This window comes from Galeopterus variegatus, unplaced genomic scaffold (assembly GCF_000696425.1).
Source record: "Galeopterus variegatus unplaced genomic scaffold, G_variegatus-3.0.2 Scaffold103, whole genome shotgun sequence".
NCBI lineage: Eukaryota > Metazoa > Chordata > Mammalia > Dermoptera > Cynocephalidae > Galeopterus > Galeopterus variegatus.
The window spans coordinates 39,270-63,895 of record NW_007726214.1 but is presented as its reverse complement, the minus strand read 5'-3'; the positions used below and the strand labels follow the sequence as shown (position 1 = coordinate 63,895).

General features: G+C 41.4%; 1 protein-coding gene across 1 annotated transcript; it reads left to right on the top strand.

The window, feature by feature from the left end:
• The first annotated feature begins 6,513 nt into the window (after positions 1-6,513).
• Positions 6,514-24,361, top strand: PIP5K1A (phosphatidylinositol-4-phosphate 5-kinase, type I, alpha). Its single transcript, XM_008584260.1, has 11 exons — positions 6,514-6,590; positions 8,744-8,874; positions 9,323-9,440; positions 9,623-9,775; positions 10,755-11,054; positions 15,055-15,260; positions 16,333-16,416; positions 17,272-17,320; positions 17,532-17,616; positions 22,238-22,283; positions 22,705-24,361. The coding sequence occupies exons 1-11, from the start codon at positions 6,528-6,530 to the stop codon at positions 22,787-22,789; spliced, it is 1,320 nt and encodes a 439-aa protein (XP_008582482.1). The 5' UTR covers positions 6,514-6,527; the 3' UTR covers positions 22,790-24,361.
• The last annotated feature ends 265 nt before the right edge of the window (positions 24,362-24,626 follow it).

Below are 24,626 nucleotides of genomic sequence, written 5' to 3'. Positions count from 1 at the left end.
TTCAACTTGATCTATTTAAAAATCAACTTTCATTAACAGTTGTAGAATTAAGCCAGACTAAGCATGCCCTGGCCATAATTTTAAAAATTTCCCAAAGTGCGTACACCCTTGTTCTCTCAGTTCTTTCTGCAGAGACACTGAGGCTGTAAATTACCATGGTTGTCTCCATATGATGTACCTGACCCGTTAAAAAAATAAGTTATTTGAACTATTATTTCTTCTGATGCAGATTTGTCTGTTATGGCTTTATTTTTTGCTTCCAATAAAGCAACACAAGCTAGTTGTTTAGAATGCTTCCTGGTCCAGGACCTGTTAATAAAGTAGGAGTCCCACAGTCACGAAGGAAACAAACTCTATGGACATAAATTGGAAAGTTAGTGTCATTTAAAAACTATTTCTCCCCATACCAACCAGCTGCCAAAAACAACAACAACAACAACAACAACAACAAAAAATCAATTTCACTATTAGACCTTTATCCTTTTTTTTTTTTTTTTTTTTTTGACCGGCAAGGGGATCGCAACCCTTGGCTTGGTGTCTCCCGCACTGCGCTCAGCCAGTGAGCGCACCGGCCATCCCTATATAGGATCCGAACCCACGGCCGCACTCTCCTGAGTGAGCCACGGGCCGGCCCTAGACCTTTATCCTTGATGCTTGCTTTTACCTAAGAAAACCTGTCAGAAGCCAGCTCAAATGAAGAAACTTGATTATCCAGACTTGCTTTATTTTCTTCAGTAGTATTTTTTTTCCTTAACTTTTTATTACAGAATTCTCAGACATACACAAAGTAGAGAGAATAGTATAATGAACCTCCATGAATCCATCCACCTGGCTTCAACAGCAATACTTTGCCAATCTTGTTGCATCTACATATCCCCATTCCCTTACCTCCACCCTCTGGAATATTTTAAAGGTTGCTTTAAAATATTATGCGATTTCATCCATAAATACTTCAGAATGTATTTTTACAGATAAGGAGTTTTTTTGGGTGTGGCGGTGGGGAGATGTAACATAACCACAGTAGCATTGTCACATCTACAAAATTAACTATAATTATTTAATTTGTCCTCTCAAGGATCCTCTCTCAGAAATATCTTTTTACGGGTTTTTTTCCCCCTAATCAGCATCCAAACAAAGTACCACATGTTATATTTGGTGGATATTACTCTCTTAAGTCCTGAATTAAAATAGTTCCCATTCCCTGTAGTATTATTTTGAGGGCCAAATGAGATATATTAGTAAGCTTTTAAGGTGTTATACAAATATAAGTTGTTTGGTCATAGGAGAGAAATAATCTTTCTGAAAAGTATCAGCATTGCAGTTTAGTGTTATAGTCAACATTAAGGAGAAATAGGAAAGTTTAGAGATACCTGAGTGATCGAGAAAAAAGCAGAAATAATTCAGCATTGAACTGGAGCTGAAAAGTATTAAAATTGAGCAAGTGAGGAGAAGCTGGACTTAGGACCTTATCTATTAGCATTTATAGCCAAGCCTATATACCCACCCTTGGGTAATGTGCTCTCCTCTCTTGTAGCACATACCACATTTCCAAGTGTGTACTGATGATAATGTAGACGTCTGAATAATGATCCTTCAGAACATTGGCTTAGATGCGAAGAGGCAGGTCCTTGAATCCTTGGAATAAAGTTTTTCATCTAAAGAAGAATACATTCTAATGTTGGAACTCTGCTCTATACTCAGTTTTCCCACCCGATAATGAATCATGGATATGGATTATAAGATGATAATATATACTTAACAATATTTTTCACAAAAATGCTAGAAAACAATTTTTCTTTTTTTTTTTTTTTTTTTTTAGGATCCGAACCCGGGGCCTTGGTGTTATCAGCACCGCACTCTCCCGAGTGAGCCACGGGCCGGCCCATAGAAAACAATTTTTCTGTTGAACAATATTCTGGTCTTATCCATAGGCATGAATCTTACTGTCCTTAAAAATTATCGGCCTTACCAAGCTGATTATTGCCATGCTGAATTGGTTTTCTTTTCCTTTTTTTTCTTTCACTTGTCCTTCTCCTCTCCTCTCTCCCTTCTTTGTCCCCCTGCTCCTTCTCCTCTTCCTGTAGTTATAGAAGAGAAGGCTTGATTATGAGGTGGACAGGTGCAGTGCTGGTGACTCTTCAGTTTCATGGACTTCCTCAATAGACAGGTTTCTCATTGGCAGAGCCTTGGGCCAAGTGGTCAAGCGTTAGCAGATAGTATCTGGTTCCTTGTACTGTTACATTGCTCTTCATCGGGTTTCTGGACTAAGCTGGTGTTACACCAACATTGGTAAAATTCTCTAGGTATCTTTCTTTTCCCTTCCTTTTTTTGGTACAGTTGATCTCTAATTTGTGCCCTGGGGGCAAAACCTCAAGCAAAGAAGAGAGGACATCTTGTGTCCTTATTTTCCTGCCTGTGTCACTTGGTCTGAGTATTATTTCTTCCTGCTTCAGCTATAGTGCTTTTGGGATTAATCCCAACTTTGCAGTTGCACATAGCTAAGCACTTAACACCAAAATTCCATTGAGTGAAGTCTTCCCATCTTCATTAGGTACTTTGCAAGAGTGTAGCATCCCTAGAGCTATATGTTTGTGGGATGAAACTAGGAAAGGTAGCAAAGTAGAACTTAATAGGAGGTAATCAAGCCCCAAACCCACTCTTCTGCCTTCAAATCACTTAGCTCCTTTTCTTTGCATTGTTTATCCTTGTGCAGTGACTTTTTGCATACAGAGGAGCTTATTTTCTAGGTGATACTGCCGGACCAGGACTGGATGCTGGCCCTTCTTGATTCTGCCAGGGGTTCTCCAAACCTCTTCCTCTGGGGTGAGTGGAGAGAATAGGCCAAGGAGTCCAGAATCAATGTTTGTCTTCTCAACTGAAATCATACTGATTTCCTCATTGAGAAACACCGATTCTATAGTTTCTAGTGTCCATACATGTGGGTATGTTGGAAGGCAGAGTGGGTGAGGGGTTTGGGAGGAGCCAAGTACTTTGAGATGTGAATTAGAGTTTCATGAAGGTTTAGGTAATTGCACATTAAACCTTCCTGTGGGTCCAACTTTGCTTTTGGATTAGAAATCACATATAAAAACTTACTTGTCTAGCCCTTTACAGTCCGTAAAGTACTTTGATTTAGCTTATCTCATTTAATCTTTACTTAAACCTAATATAGGTTCCTCGTTAGTTAAATATGGAGAACAATTTGCCTGATGTAACATGGACCCAGGTCTTCTGATTTTCAAATAGCTCAGCATTTTGACTCATCTAAAAGTTTGTAAGATTTAAGTGGTTTGATTTTTGTTGGTGGACACCTTAAATTCTGCAGTAAGTCATCAGTTTTAATGATAAATCTGAATTTCCTGGCATATTGTTCCTTGAAAGCTTTAACTTACGGTTTCAGTCCTAATTTACTTAGTCATTCACCTAGCTGAAGTTGACTGATTGAAGACTAATCACCCTAGAAAAGGTGTAGATTATTGGGTTCTTCTGGAGAGAAGGAGCAGTGAAAATTGGTCTGTTTTTTCCAATTTCCTGGGTCATTTTGTTTGGCACATCTTCCTAATAGCTAGATGACATTTCTCTGGCCTCCTTTTTTGAGAAGAGCAGTGAAAACCATCTGTTCCCTGTTTTTTGCCACCCTGCCTATGAGGAAGGAAATTGTACTACTTTGCTTATTGGTACTTAGTTTTCTGAAATTCGGGGGCCCTTGATCATTTCTGTCTTAAGTAATCATAATTAGAGCTCTACCTAATTGTCTTTAATCCCATGTATCTCTGTTACTGCCTCACCATTAATACTTATGTGGACTGGGGTCTTTCTGTTCAGATATTAACTCGTATTATTGAAGATCCATCCCATTTGGACTTCTCTTTTTAATTTTCTTTAATATAGCTGATTAACCTTTTAGAATAGGGTTTTTATGGATATGCCCCCCCCCCCCTTTTTGGCAGCTTGCTAGTATGGGGATCTGAACCCTTGACCTTGGTGTTCACAACACCACACTATAACCAACTGAGCTACCCAGCCAGCCTTCTGGATATGGTCTTTTAGTCACTTTCTAAACACACTTGTTCGTGAAGTCTTTCCTAAATTTAAATGGGTACAAGTCATGAATAATACTTGTGAGGTTTAACCACAAACTTATTTTATACATCTGCACTGAATCAATATTTAATGCATAAGTTTTAAACATCAACAAATTCTTGTTGAGTTTACAGCAGAAATCAAAATGAGGATGTAGGAATGCAGAATCAGTTTCTGCCTGCACTGAGAACTTTTTCATTATTTTGACATTGTATTTTTCTCATTCTTAACCACCTCATTTCCATAGACCAATTCTTTACCTTTCTTCTGAAATAATTAATACAGAAGTAAAACACTATAGATATGTTCTAAAAGTTCTTACCCTTTTAACTCTAAAAGAAAAAATTATCACTCAGACCCCAGTGTGTCCAGTGAATCTTGGGTATCTTGTGCCTTTTTCTCTTTCAACTGTGGCATGAAATGAGATCCTCTGACTCTGATGGTTAAATATGTTAAGAACAGTTATATTTCCTAGAGAAAATATGAACACTTGAGAATGAAAAGGGGCTAGAACAAGAATGGAATATGTAAAGGCCTCTGTGAGTATGAAGGAGAAGGAGGAAGAGACGTTTAAAATTGCTGTCCAAAAGGATCTGGTATCACTGAGCAACAGGCAGGAGCTCATCCTCATGTTTAGTTTGACTCAAACCTTGATTCTTTCAGTGTTCTTGATAGAGATTGTATGTGTGTGTACACACTTATGATTATATTTTATTTAATTTTTTTTAGCACCATCTGGAATCAAGAGACCGCTGGCATCTGAGGTAAGTTTCATATAGATGCAGTGATTACTAAAACTTTAATTCTGGGATAGAAGGATACCTGTTTATGACATTTTTTTTTTTTTGGTGACTGGCTGGTACAGGGATTGAACTTTGGACCTTGATGTTATTAGCACCACAGTCTAACAAACTGAGGTCACTGGACAGCCATGTTTATGACATCTTTATTTTCTCCCTACTTAGTTTTTGGAAGCTAGACAAAATTCTTACATCTCTTTTGTAGGCTAGAAATTATACAGCACTACTTTTATTGTAGTTTATTATGAATATCAACACTATCTTATATTTACTGAGCATGTTTTAATGTACCAAAGTTTAGATACTTAAGTGTCCTTTATATATATTCTCATTTAATTTGGCAGACAACCCCAGTGAGGCAAGTACTGTTGTTATCCTTGATTTACACATGAAGAAAGTGAGGATTAGAGGTTCTATAACTTGCCCAAGGTCACACAATAAGTGGGATTAATAAGGCTGGGATTCAAAACAGACAGTCTGATACTAAAGCTCACTCTCTTATTTTGCTGTTACTGCCTTCTGGTACACACCTTCAGTGAATATGAATAACTTCTTTTAACCACATAGATGGTTTTAATTTCCCAAGTTTCTTTTTTTCTGTGCAGAATATCTTCAGTTTGCTTAACTTTCTTCCCATGTAGTACTTTCCAACCCCTTTTTCACTTGTTGCCTCTCTCCTGGATTTGGTGACAGGAGCCTCAGAATGCCGGCCCTTTTGGCCTGGGACTTGAGGCTTTTCTCTCAGAACATCTTCCAAGATCTGTCAGGTGATATACTGAGGGTTTTCTGGCACTGAGGGCCTTGGCTAGAAGAGTAGAACTTGAGTATCAGGTCTTAAGTTTTTGACCTCCTCTTTCCACTAGTCTTTTTGCCTCTGGATGATTAACTTAATGAGTATTAATGTCACAAATAGTACCTTCATGTCTGTTGAGCTGGCATGTTGGCTGTTGGGAATAACCTCTTAGACTCTGCTCTACTGGTTGTACTCCTCCCTTATTTCAGTGGTTATGTGGGTGGAAAGCAAAGTCATCATGTTCTCATGAATCTCTTTCAAGGCACTGAGGCCACTGTTTCAGAGAAGCCATCTTATTGCCTCAGCCTTTTAATTCCTGCACTATAAAATTACTTGAATTTGCCAGTGGCTAGATCATTTCGGCTGTTGAATTCAGTTTGCACAAATATCATTGAAGTTGGGTTGAGGGTTAGAGGGGTAGTAATTTCTGAAAGGAAGCTGGTGAAAAGAAGTGGAACTCTACTTCTAATTTGTCCCACTTTTGTGAACTGAGGCTTATCCTCTTTTCTGGGGTTGCTATTCTGTACTTCCCTTGTTTCTACTTTTCTTTAATGATAACTCATTTTTATTTTCTATGTCATCTTTCTAAGGACCAGAAGTGAAATATGTATGTGCCTTTGGAGTTTTTTTCTATGATCTTTTAGCCAAATAATTCATTGGGAAGCAGCAACACTTTAGCTGTGTGTTTGCATGGGGCGAGTCTTCAGAAGATTTTATAAAATACTTTCAATCTAGAAAGGGTGGTTGATGTTTTGGTTTGATGTACAATCACAGTAGCTGTTTGGTGTATTACATGGGAAACATACTAATCTTGACTTGTCCTCTTCTTCTAGGTGCATTATGCCTCTGGCATGACCATCAAGAAAATAGGCCACAGAAGTGTTGATTCCTCAGGAGAGACAACATATAAAAAGGTGTGTCTGGGTGAGACAGCATATAAAAAGGTGTGTCTGGGAACCCTCTCATCTTATTCAAGGAATTCAGCAGGGACAGCACTGTTCTCTTGATATATATTCTCCACATATTGTCCCATTTCTTGGTATCCTGAGCCTTTGCACAATAGCCATCAAACAACTTGGACTTTGGAATTTATTTCACGAAGGGTAAATTTGCCTCTTATCTGCATATGTGTGTTTCAATGAGAATGTTCTTATTGAACAAATCTGGTGTTGGTTTTTATTTTACTGAGCAGAAGAAATTGTGTTTCCCTACTAGGTATAGACATGTAACTAGGCTCTGAAGGCCATTCTTACCTTGCCACAGGGAACTATGTCTCTTGAAGTTTTTCTGTTTTTCCTTCATTGATGGATGTACGTGAAGTGAAGACTAGATCCCAGTCTGGTGCTACAGAGATAGGCAGTAGGTTGGATGCTTTTCTCTTCTTTTTTTTTTCCTAGTTCGTTCTTTCTTTTTTTAAAATTGTAATTTCAGCTGGTGAGTAGTGCTTGGAACACCTGCTTTTTAAAGCACTGGATAGCAACTAAAAAGGTAGTAGTAATAGCCAAGGAGAGAAAATTGAACTGGTGAAGGGAAAACAGGAGAGAAGCATCCTGGATCCTGGGGTGATTCCAGTTCTTCAGTTCTGGACTAATTTGGAGATACTTAGACTTCCCAAGGGATAGTTTTCAACCTCCCGTTTAGCATCTGTACCTTGTCTGATATAGAGCATGAAGATTTCTTGGAGTGCTGTTTCTGGCCCACGTGTATTTTGTATATTTCTCAGGTAGACTGATTTATATTCTCAGTCAGGGACCTGACTGTCTCTGGATTGGGCTCTGAGGCCCATGTTAATTCAACAGACATTTATTGAGCTCTTTTTATGGCCTACACATTGAAATAAAAAGATGGTTTTCTAGTTTAGTTGATTTTCTAGTTTAGATGATTTTTCTAGTGTTTAGTTGGGGAGGTAAACACTTACGGCACTAGTTATAATTTTAATGTCCACTGAAGACTAGGTAGAAGTATAAGTAATATCTGGTGGGGATTGGGATGAAATAATTTAAAGCAAAGTTGTTCAGTAGAATTTTCTACAGTGATTGAAATTTGCTATATCTGTGCTATCTAATATGGTAAGCTCTAGCCACATTTAAACTGTGAGTAGTAAGACTGAGGAAGTGAAGTTTTTATATAAATTTAAGTTAATTAGGGCCGGCCCGTGGCTCACTCGGGAGAGTGCGGTGCTGATGGCACCAAGGCCCCGGGTTCGGATCCCATGTAGGGATGGCCAGTTGGCTCGCTGGGTGAGCGTGGTGCTGACAACACCAAGTCAAGGGTTAGGATCCCCTTACCGGTCATCTTTAAAAAAGAAAAAAAAATAAATAAAAAATAAATAAATAAATAAATTTAAGTTAATTAAAATTAATTAAATAGCCATGTGTGGCTATGGTAGCTACTGTATTGAACAGCACAGATGTAGATGCTATAATATTTTCCCATGGGGATTGGAATCTTGGATTGTAAAAGTGTGACTCTTGTATTCGTGTTTTGACCATAGTATGATGATTCTACATCTCAATACTTCTCTTGGAAATAATTTGAGTCTTTCATGCTTTCTTCTTTGATTAGGAGCTCTTTTTGCCACTCTGTTGTCCTTGACGTACTAGTCAGGCCCTTAGAGGACTAAAGCTTCTGTAGCCAGGTAATCAAATCAGAATATTGGTTAGTTTTAGTTACATTTTATATCAGATGAATAAAATGTTTGGAGAGCCCCAGATATGTTAGAGGCAGGAACCTTAGGAATGAGACCCAAGATAGTTCTCTCAATACAGTGTGTCTTCCAAATACAGATATGGAAATCTTGTTTAGGCAGGCTGATAGAAAGGAACACTTTGTCTAGATGAGGCTGGCTCAGACAGTCGGACCTATGCTACTGTGCTACTAGTCTTTGCCAGGCTTAATTACAATATAAAGCATGGAGATGGGGAAACTGGATTGCCCCAATTTAGAAAGAAATACTGAAGAGCATTTACTTTCAAGTGTTCCTTGTAGCTCCTCCCTCCTGAGTTTTTATTGCTATGGTCAGACTTAATACTAGAAACTTTCCTCTCATTTCTCTTCTGTTCCTTAGACAACCTCATCAGCCTTGAAAGGTGCCATCCAGTTAGGCATTACTCACACTGTGGGGAGCCTGAGTACCAAACCAGAGCGGGATGTCCTCATGCAAGACTTCTATGTGGTAGAGAGTATCTTCTTCCCCAGGTAAAGAGGTTAATGTTCAGGGGAATGTCCTGGAAAATGTGGCTTTTTCAAATCAACCCTAGGGCAATTTCAGGGGTTCAGGTATGACTAATTTAGGCATGTGTCTAATCCTTAATCTGGTTGTAATCAGAGTGATGTGGGACTGGAGAGTTTGGAGAGTAGATGCTGTTCTTTAAATGCTTCCATGAACCTCTGGCCTGTGAAGTGATGCCAAAAAAAACCCCAAAACTTAATGCGTTGGGTAGGAAGCAGTGTGATTCCCTGTGCCCATGTCTTGCTCCACATGTTGAGCATTTGTCCCAGTAAGTAACTGACTCATCTAATCCCTCTGGTTCTCTCAGGAGGGATATATTAGCCTCCCTTTGGGTAACTCTGAGTGTCTTCACAGGGTGGACTCCCTGAATGACAGGGATTGGGAAGTTAAAGCTTCATTTATTTAACCCCACAGTGAAGGGAGCAACCTGACCCCTGCTCATCACTACAACGACTTCCGTTTCAAGACCTATGCACCTGTTGCCTTCCGTTACTTTCGGGAACTATTTGGCATCCGGCCTGATGATTATTTGGTAAGCTTCTGGATCTCAGGATCCTGTGACTACATTATCAAAGGGGTATTCCCGAAGGAAGACCCTCTTTCTCCACAGTCTTGCTTTAGTTTTTCTTTAAAACAGAATTGTATCTGTTGTTGATTTCTGTGTCGGGCAGGCTCTGGGTGACTGAATCTTTTACTCTTCTCTCTTGGCCACAGTGCTCCCTTTGCAGTGAGCCACTGATTGAACTCTGCAGCTCTGGAGCTAGTGGTTCCCTCTTCTATGTGTCCAGTGATGACGAATTCATCATTAAGACAGTCCAGCATAAAGAGGCAGAATTTCTGCAGAAACTTCTTCCAGGATACTACATGGTAAGGGGAAGAGGAGCATTGTGATGCCCACTCCTGGACAAGGATGGGGAGGCTGTCTTCAGTGGGGCAAAGCAATAGCAGCACTTCTGTCTTAAGAATGTTTTTGTGCTTTTCGCGCCGTCTCTTTTCCCTCCTTCTCACCACTATGCTAATGAGGATTGCTTCATCTCTTTTGCCTCTCTTTGGTTAAAAAAGGTTTTATGATAATACTCTATTCAGTCTCATTCTGACTGAGTGCTCTTGGAGGTTCTAGAGAAGTTAGGGAACTCTCCTTGCTTTCCGTTATACCCCCAGTAATATACTATACCCAGGGCTAAGGGTATATAGTCTGCTCTTAAGCCTCTCTGAAGGAATATGAGGGTACTTCAGAAAGTTAATGGAAAGATTCATATTATCTTTTTTTTTTTTTAAACAAAGAAATCCCTTAAGGTTTTATTTTTATTTTTATTTTTATTTTTTTGTCTTTTTCCGTGTCCGGCAACGGATCGCAACCCTCAGTGTTGCCCCCGCACCGGACCGGGGACCGGCAACGGGATCACAACCCTCGGCGTTGCTCCTGCGCCTCGCTCAGCCAGTGAGCGGAACCGGTCTGTATGTGGGATCCGAACCCTCGGGCGGGAGCGCCGCCACGCTTCCCAAGCGGCGCACTATCCGGTGCGCCACCGGGCCGGCCCTCATATTATCTTTTAATTTTATTTTTCCATGAACTTTCTGAAGTACTCTCATATATCCATCATATGTTTGGTGTCCTGACTGATTTACTGTATTGGAGGGTATGTGGCTCAGCTTGATAGTGATCTCATCACTAAGACAGATGCATTGGGAAATTTTGAACAAACGTAATGTGCGTTTATGGGTACACAGACTGTGCCTGAATCCCATGTAGGAGACAAAGGAAGGATAGGTGGCAACTTTTGCCCTTGCATTTCACTGAAAGTCAGCTAACTTGATTTATTTCTTTTTATTTTTGTGCACTCAGAACCTCAACCAGAACCCTCGGACTTTGCTGCCTAAATTCTATGGACTTTACTGTGTGCAGGCGGGTGGCAAGAACATTCGAATTGTGGTGATGAACAATCTCTTACCACGGTCAGTCAAAATGCATATCAAATATGACCTTAAGGGCTCAACCTACAAACGGCGGGCTTCCCAAAAAGAGCGAGAGAAGCTTCTCCCAACCTTTAAAGACCTGGACTTTTTACAAGACATCCCTGATGGTCTTTTTTTGGATGCCGACATGTACAATGCTCTGTGTAAGACCCTGCAGCGTGACTGTTTGGTGAGTTTGTTATATTTCCTCTCTCTCAGACACCAAATATCTCAATCACTAAAACACATTGGTTGTTCTTAGGCATTAAGTCTGTGGGAGATGGGACTGTGTTCCTTAGCTCTATATATCCCAGACTTTCTTTTTTTTTTTTTAATTTTTATTGAATCAAAATTGATTATACATATTTTGGGGATTCAACATTGATATATATTGATCAAATCAATATTACTAGCGTATATATTGTTACAAATCGTAATTATTCCTTATGCCCTTGACCAATCCCTCCGCATTCACCTTTACCTCCCCCCTCTAATCACCCTAGATTTCTTCTCTCTCTCTGAAAGAATAATGGTTACTCTGTTGATTTGCTGCCCAAATGATCTGTCCAATGCTGAGAGGCGTGATCAGGTCCCCCAATACTATCATAGAGCAGATGTCTCTTCTGTCACTATAAAATGGGCTTTGTGGGGAGAGACATCCTCCTCCTTTCTTTATGTCTGCTGGTGACTCTCCTTGTGTCAACTCACTCCAGTGGCTGGCGAACCATCTGTGTGGTGGTTGTGGCATCTAGCCGCCTTCACGACAGCCATAGTTATCATTGTGGCTGAGGTGGGCCACGCACATAGAAGAGATGTTTTTGGACTACTCCGTGGTGCTGGTGGTGTGCCTGGTTGTGGAGAATGTCTGATCCCCAGTTCCATTACCCGGTCCCTGAGTGGGCCCTGAGGCGCTGGCATGGGGTGCCTGGTTGTGGGAGGGGGGTCTGGTCCCCTTCTCCATGTGTCAGGTCCATGGGAAGGCCCCAAGGCACTGGTGCAGTGTGCCTGGTGGTAGGAGGGGGATCTTGTCCCCTTCTGCATGCCCTGGGTTCCAGGGCGGGCCGAGAGGCACTGTTGCAGTGTGCCTGGTTGTGGGAAGGGGGGGGTCCAGTCCCCAGCTCCATACACCTGATCCCTGGGCATGCCCCAAGGTGCTGGCATGGGGTGCCTGGTTGTTGGAGGGGTGTCCGGTCCCCAGCTCCATACACCAGGTCTCCGGGTGGGCCCTGGAGTGCTGGTAGGAGGTGCCTGGTTGTGGGGGGGGGGGGTCCAGTCCCCTTCTCCATACCCAGGGTCCCCAAGCGTGCCCCGAGGTGCTGGTGCAGTGTGTCTGGTTATGGGAAGTAGGTCCGGTCCCCTTCTCCATGCCCCGGTTCCCAGTGCAGGCCCTGAGGTGCTGGCATGGGGTGCCTGGTTGTGGGAGGGGGGGGTCTGGTCCCCTTCTCCATGTGCCAGACTTCATTTAAAATAACTTTTACCTCAGCTCCTTGCCATGACTTTACATTTTTACTTTTTCCCTGTTTATCCTCCCCCACTTTGCTTTATTTCCTCCTCTAGCTAGCCTGGGCCTCCTAGTCAAACTTTCTATCTATTTTCACACCAGCACCATCATTCCTCAGATCTTGGTTCTGTCTGCCAAATCCAAATTTATATCTTGGGACACTAAATGCTTCTGAAAAAAAAAAATCACTCAAGTATGTATACTGGCATCTCTACAGATTTGTGATATCCAGCCCCACCTGGGCCTTCAGTATTGCTCATCAGTTCATTTCCTATTGCTCCCAACAGAGATTTCAAATCTTTTTTTTTTTTTCTTTTTTGTCTTTTTTCGTGACCGGTAACGGGATCGCAACCCTCAGTGTCACGCCCGTACCGCGACCAGCAACGGGATCGCAACCCTAGGTGTTGCGCCCGCACCGTGCTCAGCCAGTGAGCGGACTGGACTCTATATGGGATCCGAACCCTCAGCGGGAGCGCCGCCGCACTCCCAAGCGCCGCACTCTACCGAGTGCGCCACCGGGCCGGCCCCAGAGATTTCAAATCTTTGGTACTCTCTTCAAACCATTTTCTAACTCATCTCCCCAACTTTGTTTCTCGACAAATTACCTCAACTTTCTATCCTGTTCCATTTCTTCGTGCTTGCCTCCTTTATCAATTTATAAGCATATCCACACTTTAAAATCCTTAATCTCTTTCTTTCCAACTTGGTGAGTTAGTCCAAGTCAGTCCTTTTTGTATTCTAGATCCATTTTCTCTTGTTTCTTTAGGACCTGCTTTCTTACTTGCTTATTTTCCATCCTCAAGGTTCAGCCCCTACTGGCTGTTTTCCGTTTCTATACAAGCAAGTTTATCTCTTCTATCTTAAGTTTAGGAAGATTTCTTTCAATGCCTTTGACTAGCAATGCTTCCATTTCTCCTTTTCTTTCTCATCTCTTATCCTATCTCAACCCAGTATGTTCTGGCTTTTGCTCTTACCACTTCAATAGAATTGCTCTCCTCAGTGCCCACCTAGATGCTAAATAGACAGTACTTCTTAGTCTTTCCTTGAATTTTCTGCAGCATTTGATAATTGACAATATCTACATTCTTAATATATCATCTTTTGTTTTTTGTGACACCTTTCCCTACTGATTTTTCTACATCTCTTTTTTTCTCAAACTGCTATTGCAGGATCATCTTCCTCTACTCAGTCCATAATATCATCCATCCTTGCCTTTGTTTGCTCATCCTACATCTACTTCCAGAATAATACCTATTTTAGTTTGTCTCTGGCTGCAAAGGCTAGAGACTTATTCAATCAATGGGGCCGAAGGTTTTTTCAAACCATTCACAAGAATCAATCCTAGACTCTTCATCCCTTACTCCACCAACGTACCTAGACACCCTTGGTTTAGCTACACTGACAAAGTGAGCTACTAGAGCTGATAAGAGTATACCTTTTTCCACCCAGAAGGGGTTGAGAACAATAGGATGCAGTCCAGGCTTCTTAATATTGACACACTGACTATCATTGTGTTGGCCCTGCTAACCTCTCTTCTGCCACACCTACCCTTTCCATTTTATGTTCCAACAATACCAAATTATAGTTCTCTACATATAACATGCTGTTTCATGCTCTAGACCTTGGCATTATTCTTTTTTTTTTTTTTTTTAAAAAGATGATCGGTAAGGGGATCTTAACCCTTGACTTGGTGTTGTCAGCACCATGCTCAGCCAGTTAGCTAACCGGCCATCCCTATATGGGATCCGAACCCATGGCCTTGGTATTATCAGCACCACACTCTCCTGAGTGAGCCATAGGCCAGCCCCCTTGGCAATATTCTTTCCTTCTTTATTTACTTGGACTATTTTCTCTCCAGTTTATCCATCATAAACCTACTTAGATATCACTTCTTGGCCTCTTCTATACTCTATCATGTAAGGACTTCTACTGTTACACATATTAGACTGTATTGCATTTATTTTACATTTGTATCTCTTCCTAAATTTATAATATCCTTAAGGACAGAAACACTCCCTTAAATATCTTTATATCTCTGTAAGCAGGCACAATGTCTACATGTGGTGGGGACTCAGTAAATGTTGAACTGAATTGAAGTTGGTTGTATAAGGTCCTACAGCATATCTCTTCTGTCACAAAGTGTACTTTTACCAGACCCTCATTATATATTGTTTGCTGCACAAAATATATTCTCAAAATATAGTGTTCCAAGGACTGACCAGTTAGCTCAGTTGATTAGAGTACAGCATTATAACACCGAGGTCATGGATTCATATCCCCATACCAACCAGCCTCCAGAAAAAAAAAAAAGTTGACAGTAATTGATAGTCAAATATAGGCTGATTGCTTCAACTGCTGTAGGAAGTCCATAAGCAAAATATAGTGTTCTTTTAGTGAAGAGATACAAGGAAAGAAGAGGGTCTTGTGGGCTAAGTAGTGAGACTTGAAAAAATAATTTGTATTTACTCAAATGAGAGAAAGCTAATGGGATGTAAATAAAGTGTAAATAAAGACTACTGACCAGAGGAAGTTAATATACTTTTCTCCAAGGAATAGGAGGAGCAAAGAATAATACTGTGGTTATCTCTGGAGATTCACTATCACAAATGATTCAATCATGAAAGCTGTGAGATCCTGAAAAAATTCTTTTACCTCTTAAGGCTCAGATCATGTTTTTTCCTTCCATTAGGTGCTGCAGAGCTTCAAGATAATGGACTATAGCCTCTTGATGTCAATCCACAACATAGATCATGCACAACGTGAGCCCTTAAGCAGTGAAACACAATACTCAGTTGATACTCGCAGACCAGCCCCCCAAAAGGCTCTCTATTCCACAGCCATGGAATCCATTCAGGGCGAGGCTCGAAGGGGTGGCACCATGGAGACTGATGACCAGTGAGTGGGGTCAGGGCACCAGGAAAGAGAACATAGGCTCAGACTTTTTTTCTTGAGGAAGAGACCCAGTTTCTGGGAAGAAGGAGTAGCCTCAATTCAGCAGTTAAGTCAGCAACGTTATTGTTTACAGAATCATAGAATGAGCTTTGGAGTTTATAGTACATCTGGGAAGGAGAGCTATCCAAAATTAAAAATTTTTTAAAAATTACACTCAGAGTCCTGGTCTCTGGTCTTGAGTCTTACACTCAAGGTCTGTAAATTATGTTAGAACTCTATCAAAAACAATTTAGGGGGCCGGCCCGGTGGCGCACTGGAGAGTGCGCCGCTTGGGAGTGCGGCGGCGCTCCCGCTGAGGGTTCGGATCCCATGTGGAGACCGGTTCCCGCTCACTGGCTGAGCGTGGTGCGGGCGCAACACCGAGGGTTGCGATCCCGTTACCGGTCAGTAAAAAAGACAAAAAGGAAAAAAAAAAACAATTTAGGGCTGGCCAGTTAGCTCAGTTGATTAAAGCGTGGTGATAATAACACCAAGGTACAGGGTTTGATCCCTTGATCCTTGTACAGGCCAGACACCAAAAACAAAGCAAAACTATTTATTATAGACTTCTTTGTGGATGGCATCTTTCTTACTATTATGGATCAATCTAGGAAGTATAATTTCTGAAGTATTATAAATGTCTTTTAGTTGGTTTCATTTTTAGGGTATCCTATAACATAACTTTCAAGAAGAATGTCTTAGTGGGCATAAATTAAGATACAAAAGTACTGAGGAAGTTCAGAGTTAATTGGAGGAACATTCCCAAAATTGCTGAGTTGTGCTGACTTTAGGTTCTTTTTGGTGGAGTTGGGGTGGGAGAGGTAGGCAAGGAGATTTGGAGAGAATGTGGTTATAATACATACTCCAGAGTGGTTCTTGGGATTGGAGGAAGGATCTCACTCTCTCCCATTTTGTGAAGAATGAGATAGTGTTATGTTTAGCTCTCAATTTTATATCCTGATTTGACTCAAGGTTAGAAGAAGCCTCTATCTGCTTGCCAACAGATTTTCTTACTCTTCCCTTTTGTCTTCCCCAGTATGGGTGGCATTCCTGCCCGGAATAGTAAAGGGGAAAGGCTCCTGCTTTATATTGGCATCATTGATATTCTGCAGTCCTACAGGTGAGAAGCATATGGATCCCAAATAGGAGACAGGGTGGATGCAGATAGCCACTCACATTTCTCTTTAAATGCGTTTGTCTTGAAGTTCTTCCTGAAATAAGAAGAGTTTCACTCTTGCTGCTTATTTTATCGGTTTTCATATGGTTTATTTCCTTGATTTTGCCTCCCTCCCTGGCTTCTGTACCCCACACCTCCCCAAACATAATATATACCTTCTGTGGAAAGCTGAGTCAATCCTTAGAAGCACCAGGGTAGAATGTGCCATCTGTCTGCTCTTTGTGAAACACTTGTGAGATGAGTCATGCTCCCCATTGGGATACAGCTGGAAACACGTCCCCCTTTTCCATGGAGGAAAAACAAAAGGGTCACTGTGTTCTGTAAAAAGTATTAGTCAATGAAACTAATAGGCAGTAAAATGGTCATGAGGGAGGAGCTGGAAATGTTAGACCCCAGTTTTGTTCCTATAAGGTTTTAGGTACTAATGAGGACTGGACAATACTTGATTTACTGATTCAGAGTATTATGCAGTTTTAACTACCTTTTCTAGGCTTGCCCTTCTGTTCTTCCTTTTATAATAAATATTCTTGTCCCTGATTTGCCAGAGATGTATAAACTATCCTTTCCCCGTGGGGGAATAATTGATTTACCTACAAACAGCATTGGTCTCCATGCTGCACAAGCACTGCCATACCTGTCCTTTGGAAAGCCAGCATACCACAGTGGGTGTGCTTTTCCAGCTTCTGTCTTTTCAAGATTTTCTATTATTATTGTGCCTTTAACACCCTAAAATAGAAAATTGTTAAAGTCATTCATTCAAAAACTATGTGAGTGTGTGATATAAATTTTTCTCGACAGGTTTGTTAAGAAGTTGGAACACTCTTGGAAAGCACTGGTACATGATGGGGTGAGTAGCAATTGTTAGAGGCTCTCCTCTCCACTTCTGCCTTCCTCACTACTGATTTGCCCCCTTGATTTCCTCCATTTATTTCTTATTTCATTTGTGGGTTTACTCTTCTGCTAATGTCTCAGCCTAAGGGAAAATGGTCCTTGGACTGGAGGTCCTCTTGCTGGGCCTTTCTTTCTCTAATTCTATAGCCATCTCTTCTGTTCTGCAGGATACCGTGTCAGTGCATCGCCCAGGCTTCTATGCTGAACGGTTCCAGCGCTTCATGTGCAACACAGTGTTCAAGAAGATCCCCTGTAAGTGGCTTCTACCAGATGACCCCCCAGTGGCTCCCTTACCCCAAGAAATGGGGGACAGGACACCTTTGTCAGGGAGCTACCAAGGCCAGAGGCCTCTCCTGCTCTACCTACATCCTGTGAGAGCTGCTTCTCATCCTTATGTCAGTCACTCTGTCTGTCCCAGTCGTTTCTGAGTTGCTGGTTTCCCCCTGGCTCTCCCTACATGTGTCATTGAGGTGAGGGTCATTTTTGGGGAGTTGGTGGGATTGCAAAAAAATGTGTAGTTGTGGATGTAGGATCCAGGTCACAGGTTGGAGATAGGCAGAACCAGACTTTATATACAGAGATAGGCAAGGATGTTACCAGTATTTTATTTTCCATCCATATCCCAAGTGCCAAGGAGTCCTCACACTAGATCAAGTGGTTAGAGAAGCATTTACTGATTTCTGCTTAGCAGGTGTTCTTAGTCTCTTTCCTCAACTTTTTTGGTTGGGAAGTGTGAGTACTCTTTTTCTCAAATCTTCCATACTGCTGCCACTATCAGATTCCAGCTTCTCCTTCTCATCTCCTCATCATAGGCATCAGTAGTCCCTTAGGGAGACAAAGAGGACCTAAGCATGCTAGGCAGTCTTAAGGGACATGGAAAAATCCTTTCAGTCTTTTCCAAGTGATAAACAAGTGTAAATTATCATAGTGTTGTGTGCATAAGTGCTAAAATGATATAGAGTGAAAGGGTCATCTGTCAGGTTTTATTGGAGGATACAATTAAAGAACAAGGGAATTATGGAATGGAGGACATTTCATCAGGTGGAAGCAAAAGCATCGACATTGTAGGAGGTGGGAGATATGTATGTGTCACATTTCCTCTGGGTTTTCTATTTCTTTCCAAAGAGAAGTGAACTGAGACTCCTTCCTCTGAATAGTAGTTCATAGAGCCCATCTTTGTTGACATTAATGCTTCTTCCTGCTTTGTAGAACAACAACTTTGGGTGTGTGCTGGGGACACTAGCAATTTGTGTCTGTGTTTTGGTTATGGTTTCTGAGATGGGTGCTAAGTAGGCTTTCTCTTTCCGTTTTGAAGTGAAGCCTTCTCCTTCCAAAAAGTTTCGGTCTGGCTCATCTTTCTCTCGGCGATCAGGCCCCAGCGGCAACTCCTGCATTACTTACCAGTCATCGGTCTCTGGGGAACACAAGGCACAAGTGACAACAAAGGCGGAAGTGGAGCCAGGTCAGCGCTAGGGCTGGGGTCCCCATGTGATTGGGTACACCCTCCCTCCCTTCTGATCCCTTATCTTCTCTGGCCAGAATCTCTACTCCCCATTTCCGTTCAGGAAAAGCCAAGTTGCTACATATTTTTCCCTGTTCCCCCGTCCCATTTTTTCCTCATTTTTATTTATTGATTTTCTTCCCCTTTCTTTTTTCCAGGCGTCCACCTCGGTCGTCCTGATGTTTTACCTCAAACTCCACCTTTGGAGGAAATCAGTGAGGGCTCGCCTATTCCTGACCCCAGTTTCTCACATGTAGTTGGAGAGACTTTGCAAATGCTAACTACAAGGTTGGTTTCTTGGCTGCTTTCTTCATATAATTTTCTCTCTCTCTCCAGGTCTCTGGGAACCGCCATAATTCTCTTTTTCAAGGGATCATTGTTTGTCTTTTGTTATTCACTAGATTTGTGCAGGTTTACCTTCCTAAGAACTCATCTTCAGCTATTTGGAAAAGTCTATTAACTTCTCTTAATCTTTAAGGGATGAGGGTAAGCCTTTGTCTGCAGACTTTTCTGGTATTGAGTCAAATACCCAATTAACCCTTCATTTTCTGGTGAGTTAAGTGAGAATTCTCAGCTTAGGATGTAAGGCTGGAAAGATTCCTGGGTGTTGAAAATAATGAACAATCTTTCAAAAGCATTCAGTGTAAAGATCATGACTTAATTTTGTTACCTAGTGTATTACTTATCAATTGCATCATAATAAATTACCCCAAAACTTAGTGGCTTAAAATAACAAAAATATATCGTGGTTTCTGTGGGTCAGGAATTCAGGCGCAGCTTAGCTGGGGACCTCTGGCTCAGGGTTTCTCATGAGGTGGCAGTCAAGCTATTGGCCAGAGCTAGGGTCTCATCTGAAGGCTCAAATGGGAGGATTTGCTTTTGAGCTCATTTATGTGGTTGTTGGCAGGATTTAGTTCCTTGCAGATTGCTGCACTGAGGGCCTTAGTTCCTTGCAGGCTGTTGGCTAGGGGCCTCCCTCAGTTATTTGCTACATGGGCCTCTCCATAGAGCTGCTCAGAACATGAGAGCTGGCTTCCCTTAGTGAGCAACAGAGCATGTGCATAAGCAGAAGCCACAGTTTTTTTTGTATACTAATCTCCAAATTGACATCCTATCACCTGTGCTGCATTCTATTCACTAAATGCAGCCCACACTTAAGAGGAAGGATATAAATACCAAGAGGCAGGGATCATTGGGAGACATCTTAGAAACTGTCCATCACAGTCTGCCCTCTTGCCCCAATGATTCAATTCCTTGCACGTGCAAAATATATTTACTCCCTCCCAAGGTCTGCAAAAGTCTCATTCCATTACAGCATTCACTCAAAGTCCAGAATTTATCCAAATCAGGTACAGGTTTGGATGAGCTCCCCAGGTATACTTCCTTAAGCACAGCTCCTCAAGAACAGCTCCTCAATCTATGGACCTGTGAAACTAAAGAGACAAGTTATCTTCTTTCTACAAACCCAGGATACAGTTGTGGGATAGGCATTAGATAACCACCATACATGTTTCTGTACAAAAAGGCGACACTGGGAGGCATGAAGGAGTCACTGATTCATTAGCTATTAGCTACTCCAAAATCCAAAATGTTGAAGTTCTTTTGATCAGGTCTCAGAGGATGGGAGTAATTTTCCATGGCTCTTGGCTCCACCCCCTGGACTCTTGGTTTTGTCTTCTGAGTCTTCTTCCTTTTTTATTAAAGCTAGAATGTGTTTGAAGCTAAGTTATTTTGTCTTTTCATTTTGTACTGTTTCTGTCCCTTTTGATACAAGCTGGCAGTGTTTCTACAGATATAATTCCCTCAAAGATTTTGTGGGGCTCCTGTGAACCTCATTGTGATTCACTCTGTTAGACAAAAGCCACACTCACAAATATCTTCTTGATAAGCCCTAAGCTTCTTAGAGACCCTGTTTTTCAGTTGAGGATTGTGAGACATACCCTTAATCTTTTTGAATAGTCTTTTGTATGACTGAATAGTACTCTGAAGCACCACCTTTTATTTTTTTGAGGTCTTAAAATGTTTTATAGTCATACCTACGGCTTCATCTTTAGACCACATTTTCTTGGCAGTGTGCTGGATTTGATCCTTGCTCAGAAGCTGTTTCTTTATGTTAGCATTGTTTGCTCTCTGGAGAGGCTTAGAATTTGTTTAGTATTTCTTCCCTTAATTTGTTTCTCTTCTCTCCTATTTTACTGTAAGCATCAAGAAGAAAACAGGTAGTGCTTTCAGGACTTTGCTTGGAAATCTCCTTAGCTAGATCACTCAATTCATTAGGCACATATTCTACTTTTCACATAACTACAGATGACATTGTTGCAGAACTTTGTGCCATTACATTACAAGGATCCCCTTTCCTTCAGTTTCCAATAAGATTTTTCTTACTTTCTTTTAAGCCCTCACTGGCAGTCCCTTTTAAGTCCAAAATTGTACAAACGGCATATATAGGACACTTTAAACTTTCACTAAAATTCTCCTCAAAGCCACTCCCCTCTTCCAAAGCCACTCCCATTTTTAAAATTTTTGTTACAGCAGCACCTCCCTTCCATAGGAAAATCTGTATTATCTATTACCATGTAATAAATTACCCCAGGAGCTGGCTGGTTAGCTCAGTTAGTTAGAGCACAGTGTTATAACACCAAGGTCAAGGGTTCGGATTCCTATACTGGCCAGCCACCACAAAAAAATTACCCCAAAAGTTAGCAGTTGAAAACAACAAACATTTATTATCTCAGTTCTGTGGCTTGGCTGGATGCCCTTGGCTCAGGGTCTCTAGGAGGTTACAGTCAAGCTATTAGCCTGAAAGCTCACCTGGGAGACGGGATGGGAGGATCATCTTCCAAGCTTACTTATATGGTTGTTGGCAGGATTTAGTTCCTTGAAAGCAGTTGGGCTCAGGGCTCAGTTCCTCACTGGCTGTTGGCCAGTGGTACTCCCTCAGTTCCTTGTCACATTGCTCGTCCATAGGGTAGCTCATAGCATAGCAGCTAGCTTCCCTCAGAGTAAGTAAGCCAGAATTGACATTCCATCACCTGTGCTGCATTCTGTTCACTAGAAAGTATTCACTAAATGCAGCCAATACTCAAGAACAGAAGAATTACACAAGGGCATGAATATCAGGAAGCAAGAATTATTAGGGGCAGTCTTAATAAGAGGAAGGTACTAGGAGGAGGCTACTTGAGAAACTAAATAGTTAATTAAAACAATTTGCTTCTAAATCTGGTGACTTCTTTGCCTCTTTCTGAATCCTGAGTCGATTATGAAGTGAAATATGGAGAAGCAGTGTGGAATTTGACTTGAGAGGAAAGTCCTCTTTTATCTTCTAATTCTTTTCCTCTCTGTCTCCTTTTTTTTTTTTTTTTCTCCTACTAGTTCAACCTTGGAAAAGCTTGAAGTTGCAGAGTCAGAGTTCACCCATGTGAGTGTCTGGGATGTGTGGGAGGTGAATGCTTTGAAGGGTATAAAGAGCATCGCTGGTAGAATGGAGTAAGACATTAATTGGCAAGGTTAGAAGGTCTGGGTACCCCCTAAGTCTTGTGTTTTTTTTAAATTTTGTGATTTTGAGGGTAGGCTGGTTAGCTCAGTTGGTTAGAGCATGGTGAAGATCCCCATATCAACCAGCTGCCAATAAAATAAGTAAAAATAAAATAATTAAAAATTTTTTGAAAACACTGATATTTTACAAAATTATGGTTTTGATACCTCATACATGGAAGCTGAGCCTGAAATAGAAAAAAATTTCTTAACTTTGTCAGCCAGGTTGAAATTAACTTGAATTCCATTCCTGCCCTCTTATCTCATACTCCATATCCTTAACTTTACACCTTGTCCTTTTTCAGTGAGCAAAAAGCCTCAGAAGACCTGGAACAAGATTCTGCTGTCTCTGTGATTCCAAGATGTCAGCCCTTGCCCCAGCAATGCTGAGTTTTCTTCTTCTGGGTCATCAAAAAAGGAATGTAGCAGAGGTGAAGGGAGCTTTCCATCTCCTTCCTGAAACAGAACCTCTTCTCCTTTTCCTTCTTCTTGAATGGGCATCAGTGTCTCAGACAACTGAGGACAGCAGCATCCCCTCCACTGCAGAGTTGGGTGGCACGAATTTTTAATTAGTCATCCTTGGCTCCCACAATTGAATTTTTTTCAACCCCCCATTCTTCGTGCTGGAAGTAAGGTTGCTGGACTTTGTGGTTTTCTTCATTCTTATCTACCTTTCACCTGGAGCTGGACTCTTAATTTCCTCAGGACAGACTGGCTGGCACATTATCCCCACCTTAGCTCTTTCTCTCTGGTCCCTGGAAGAAGAATCCTGTAATCTTTGTAAAGGTTTTTGGGGGAGTAGGGGTGGTTAACCACCTCCCAGCCTTCTTTTTTCCCCTTAAAAAATGAAAAGAACAGACGTCACACAGCACACAATTTCAAGCCAATTTCAGATCAAAGCTTCAGAAGTGTGGAAGAGATGACTATTCATAGAGTTCCCTCAGAAGAACCCTGGTGTTTGTGAAGCAGAACTGTGGAGATTGCTCTGCCAGGAGCAGCTCCTCTTTAACTCCTCCTTTCTTGATGAATTTGCCAAGGCTGAAGGAATGGAGAGAGTGGGACATGGGATAATCTTTACTCCTTTTGTTATAACAGTGGGACAGCCATGGGGCAAGGAGATTAGAGCTCTTCCTGGGCAGGACTCTACTCACAACCAGGCCATAATGGTTACTACTATTTTGCAATTTGAAATGTATTCTGGTTGTTTTTTTAAATGTGAAGACTTATCAAATGAATTTTAGATCATTTCCAAATGAGATTTCTTCTTTGCTCTTCCCATCTTTTCCAACAGTGTTCTGCTGTTTGTAGAGCTAAGGTGGAGAGAGGGACACCTGTGTCTAACAGGCAGTCCGTATCTATGAAGCTATGAGTTTAAGACAATATTAAGCTCATGCGAAGCCAGCAGATTCTTGCCTTGGTGAGGTCATTGCTGTGCCACCTGCCTTGCCTGCTGTCTTCATGTGGGGGATTTGGAAATGGGGGCTACGTCAGCCCTCTCCTCCTCATCTCCAAGACTTGTGGTTCTCCATCTGAACCTTCTGCTCTTGTTAGGGGAAGAAGGGGGCAGGGTCCTGGTGTCCCAGGCAGATTGTTGAATTCCCATACTATCCCTTCTCCATCCCACCCTACCTTGGTAGTAGGTTATCCCATACCCTAAGTAACTGTCTATATTAGACACCCCCAGCCAGTTTCTGGCTGCCTGTCTTTGCTGCCATTTTCTTTTTTACGAGAAGGAAAGAAACAATTCTTGCTATTTTTTTTTCATAATTTACTATTTATGATGTATTTAAGTGTATTATTCAGGACAGTGTTCTGTAAGGGGTGGGAGGGAATATTTAAGGGAGGGCTGGGTCTTAGGGAAAGGAATGGGGAATGAACATTTTTATGAAGTGTCACTATTTGCCTCTACTTTGTATTGTTCAGAAATGGCAAATGCAATATAAAAGTGATAAATATCTGGTTTTAATGTGTTAAACTTTAATCAGTTATTTAGACACTCTTATTTCTTCCTGCTTCTTTTTTATATATTGTCTGCTCCAGCCCCCTACTCCACTACCCAGGCTTAGAGGCTTAGGTGTTTTTTTTTGTTTTTTGTTTTTTTTAATGAACCTGGCTGGTAGGGGGATCCAAACCCTGGATCTTGGTGTTATAACACTATGCTCTAACCAACTGAGTTAACTGGCCAGCTCCAGGCCTGGTTTTGTTTATGTTACCCTGAACAAAAGCT